Source organism: Nicotiana sylvestris, chromosome 5, assembly GCF_000393655.2.
Source record: "Nicotiana sylvestris chromosome 5, ASM39365v2, whole genome shotgun sequence".
Taxonomy (NCBI): domain Eukaryota; kingdom Viridiplantae; phylum Streptophyta; class Magnoliopsida; order Solanales; family Solanaceae; genus Nicotiana; species Nicotiana sylvestris.
In genome coordinates, this window is record NC_091061.1 from 53,636,217 (window position 1) to 53,640,959 (window position 4,743).

Below are 4,743 nucleotides of genomic sequence, written 5' to 3' on the forward strand. Positions count from 1 at the left end.
AGGATCATTCACTAATAAGAATACACACATCCATTGCTCTTTTTATCTTACTTGCCATTGGTTACTGCTCATCACTGTTGTTTCATTTCTTTACTGTTATTATTATTGCTCTATTTCGAGACCGTCTTGAATCGAGATCGAGACTCCACTCGCTTACTGGTTTGATTTATCCTATCGCCTAATTTATCTAGTTAATTCCTTGTTTATCAATTGGTATTGGATTGAATCACATATCCTTAAAACCACAATATAAGTTTAATTATTACTCGAATTTTAGAGTAAACAGACAACATCTACAATAAGTTTGGCCCACTAATGCCAACTCTCAGTCAATTGGAAGACAACAATGACTTGTGATGGTGCTAATATCTGATCCTAGAAAACGTACGAAACAACCAGCTATGAAACTACTTATTTTAAGAGGCAAAGAGACTTCATGCGGTTGAAATATTACATCTTTACGTCATGATGTGCGTTGTTTGCCTTATTATTTGACCACAAAGAGAAGGTTACCACATCTTTGCTCCACCAGAAAGAGATGGCATTATTAGTATGAGTTATTTGGCATGAAAAAGATTGTGCCAAATTGTTAAAAACTATTGGAAGAGCTGCTGCATACATGTCATATCAGGCAGATCCGTTGAAGCAATGTGGGGAGTAGAAAGGAACTTGATGATCTGCCGGAAAATGTTCTGATGAAACTTGTTGCCAGTTTGGTGTTACAGGCACAAACGGCTGTGATTCACCGACACTTGCAGGCATTATAAGCTGCTCCATGGAAGTATGTGTAGGATCATACAAACCCAAAGAGTTTCTTGACAGAAGAGAATGAGCTCGTCGTGGAAGATTGGATGCAGCATCCAACTTATAATCACTTGTAGATGTATTTAAACCTGAAATAATTAACATGGAAGTTGGGAGCAAATAGCCACATTAGAAGTGATAACAGATGGTGTTTGAAATGTCACTGAAAAATGGAATGTTCAAACTTCTTGGGTGCCAAAAACTACAAGTCCAATTTTATGTTCATACTTTTGGAATTAACCAATTATTTCTCTGGCGAATTCATGAAACAACTCTTGGTCCAAACATCCTATGACCTATGCTTCATAGACAGTTCTTTATGTTCAAAAATGTATTTCAAGAATCAGAGAATCAATACCTCGTATATTCTTGGGGCGGCAAGAGCTTTTCCCCATTGAATTTGAAGTGGAGGAAGATGATCCACTTAAAGAACCACTAGTACGTGATTGTTGATCTGTTCAGATTGAGGCAGACACGTATTAATATGTATGAATTTAGATATAAAACAATTTATCGAACAGCAAATCTATCATATCTTAAGGACAAAGAAAGAGTAGCAGCAAGCAAGAATTGCCCTGTCAAAGTATAGATTAATCTAAAATGTACTTTTAGGGACACTGAAAACTACTTTTTAACAGATAGGTATATGTATTGGCATGTTTCAACTTTTAGGACCGAGAACCATTTAATTAGCACATGAAGAACGTGGGGACGGGGAGACTTGACACAACAGGAGGAGTTCCATTGTGTGATCAGGGTTCAAGCCGTGTAATCTGCCTCTTTTAGATATTTATGCAAGTAAGACTTCGTCTAATAGATGCAATATGGTACGACCCTTCTCAGACCCACACAATATAGCTGAAGTTTACTGCACCAGATTGCCTTTCTTTTTACACGAGGAACATGGGCATATGTATATATGCAAACATCCTAGACTAAGTGACAACAGAGAGCAGTTGAAAGGCACCATGAAACGAAGAAGGTCGTCCTGTTGAACTAAAGTGATTTGCCTCTGGTTGTGACCGACGACGCCTAGCATTGTGGTCAGAGAGCTTCCTCCGACAGCTTCGTTTGTTATCATCAAACTCGGACAACTCATGGAACCTTCAAAATCAACCAAAAAGCTATTTCTTAGATTAATCTCTTAGCACAATGTATTAGAGAGTAATAAGAAGTGATGAGATGATATACAACAGAATAAACTTAGAGCCCGTTTAGTTTAACTGATTTAGAGTAGCTGATGATCATGGAGAACATAAAACTGATTTTATAAATAAACGGTTACGTGTTAGGATAGAAGTGCTAACACTGACAATAAACACTACACAGAAGTTAACTTGCCTGCTACACTGTTGGCAAAAACGACGCTCCATCCCAGCCACAATGACCATTGGGCTTTTAGAATGGGCTTCACAGATTCTATGACGCCGATGGTACTCTTTAGCTGATGTAAGGTCAAGATTACATCCTTCAACTTGGCAGTAGGGATTCTGCATTAGATGATAAGAACCCCTACATCGCTTTGCTGTCGTAGATGACAAAGGAAGTACAGGATAATTAGTAACAGTCTCATTGTTAGCAGGGCACAGATTTAAGCCAATTGACGATTCTCCAGGTCTTGTACAAGTTCCAGAAGTAGAATATTTCTCTTTTCTCTCCGCGCTTACAAAACCTGGCACAGAACCAACTATCCCATAATTACTTTCTTCAGCTGAAGATTTGACAGAAGAGCCATGGTCCAAACTATAGCTAGAGAAACGATCTACTACAGAATATATATGCTTGATATTTTCAGCTTTATTTACTTCCTTTTCATTGATGAAAGTTTCTGCATGCCTACAAAACTCCAATCCTGAGCAACTGCAAATGCTTATATTATTATCCCAGCCCCATTCCAACTGGTGACTCTTCATGTTCCAGTCCATGATGACAAATCTGAACCAAAAAAAAGGGACTGAAAATGGTAAGTTCTAAAATAACTGTGCCAAAGCTCTTTCTGCAAGACCAGCATTCACATTAGTAAAATGATGTGCTTTGACATTTCTACTTAAGTACAAAAAAGTTGTCAAGTAAACATGGAAAACGGCCAACGAATGCTAGAAGCAGTAACAACTAAAAGGATACAAAAATGATTAGTTAAATGATTGATAAAAATATGTTAAAGAATTAAGCTAAACGAGTTGGACACAAACAATTATATCATTGAACTTACTTTTGTAGCAACAAAAGAATTACCCCGTCTTATGGGAGAATCCAATATTTAAGCAGAAATGTAAAAGGGTAGGTAAATGCTTTTAATTAGCGCCCTTATTAGGAGGCAAATTAAAGACGAAGGCTTTGCTTCATTCAAACACAACAGAGATGCATATGAATGCAGTAACTAAACAACAGACTATATGTACAACTTTGTCAGCACAATTACTACTTTCACCCACTAATCTCTCAAATGTTCATCACTAAAAAGATGCAATTCAATCTGTTGTCAGAATCTCCATGTGGACTGTTTTGGTGAAGGCAGAATAGATTCAGCAAATACATTTAAAAGGCCCCCCCACACACATAAGATGTTAAAAGGAAACTGTGTGGAATTTAAATCTACAGGCTGGACTCTACTTGAATTGCCCACCAAGTTTACATCTAGGGGAAAAAGTTCCATCTCCTCCATCCCCCTTTCGACCAAAGTTGGCACGAAATATCAAGTTATCTTCAGTTGGTACATGGTTTAATACTGTCGCGTACAAGACTGATATATCGTCCAAATTTAGTGATGTTGGTCTATTATATACATATAATATTAAGAAAATATTATGCATATTTATATCTAATGGAAAATGGTCAAAATTATCCTTTTACTATCAGAAATACATTACTTTTGCCCTCTGTTATTTTCTGATGTATCGCCGTCTAAAAATTGGACAACTTTGTTACATCTAAGTTTCAATGATGACAATAGTGCAAATCTAATCGTATCTATTTGATTGCAAGAAATCAGGAAGTAGCACTACTTCAAGGGAAGTTCAAAGGCAAGGATATTAGAATGGAAACGAGATCAAAGACAACATGAACAATGCTAAATCAAAGGAAAAGTCATCAAAAAGGAAACAAAATCAATCCAGACACTTTAGTCACAATCAAAGGACATTGAGACTGTCTCAACAAGGAAACATATCAAGTGCAGTTGCTAGAGAATATCAGGCCATATCTCAAGGACTAAATTAGAATCAGAAGATCGATCAACCAAATCGAAGCCACAAATCAGTCCCTGAATATTGGATATGAAAGGGGAAGGACGTAAAAGAATCCATCCCATCTCATGCGCAGGATTCGAAGGCACCCCTTGGGTCAAATCCCTTAAAGGATTCTGTGCCTCAATCAAAGATCAATTTGCAACGGCTATTCAAACTCTCCTATAAGAAGACTTATGCAACTACATAAACTGTTTTCTAAGTTTTTCTAGTTCTTAGTAAAAACACTATATTCTTGAGTCTACAAGTATCACAAAAGATAAGAAGAGTTAGAACACAAAAAGAGAGTTGTGTCAATATTAGAAAAACCTCTGTTGCTGAATATCGTTGATGGTGAACGTACTAAAACCATCACTATTATAATCCTTTATCAAAGATCTAAGAGAACTCTTGTGACCCAAGGGAACTGGAGGTAGGTACCACACCCGTACTGAACCAGTATAAAAACTGTTGTGCCTTCTTTACCTTTCCGTTTGTTTAGTTCAATCCTACTGAAATTGTTCACTGTGCAAAACCTAGTCGACTAAACTCACACTTAGTCAACCAAGATTTTAATTGGCTATAATTCACCCTCCTCTTGTACTTTCAATTGGTATCAGAGCAAGGCTTACAAACTTTGCTTAACAACTAGTGAGTAAAATATCATGGGATCAAACACAGTCGTTGGAGCGCTATTTCAAGAAGGAACTTTTAG

At 37.0% G+C, this 4,743-nt stretch overlaps 1 protein-coding gene across 1 annotated transcript; it reads right to left on the reverse strand.

Moving 5' to 3' along the window:
- Positions 1-231: 231 nt before the first annotated feature.
- LOC104229559 (squamosa promoter-binding-like protein 12) lies at positions 232-3,472 on the reverse strand. Its single transcript, XM_009782208.2, has 5 exons — positions 3,418-3,472; positions 2,146-2,739; positions 1,772-1,908; positions 1,163-1,258; positions 232-893 (listed from the first exon to the last, which is right to left on the reverse strand). Exons 2-5 carry the CDS (start codon positions 2,727-2,729, stop codon positions 628-630), a joined length of 1,083 nt encoding a protein of 360 aa, XP_009780510.1. The 5' UTR covers positions 2,730-2,739; positions 3,418-3,472; the 3' UTR covers positions 232-627.
- Between the last annotated feature and the right edge of the window lie 1,271 nt (positions 3,473-4,743).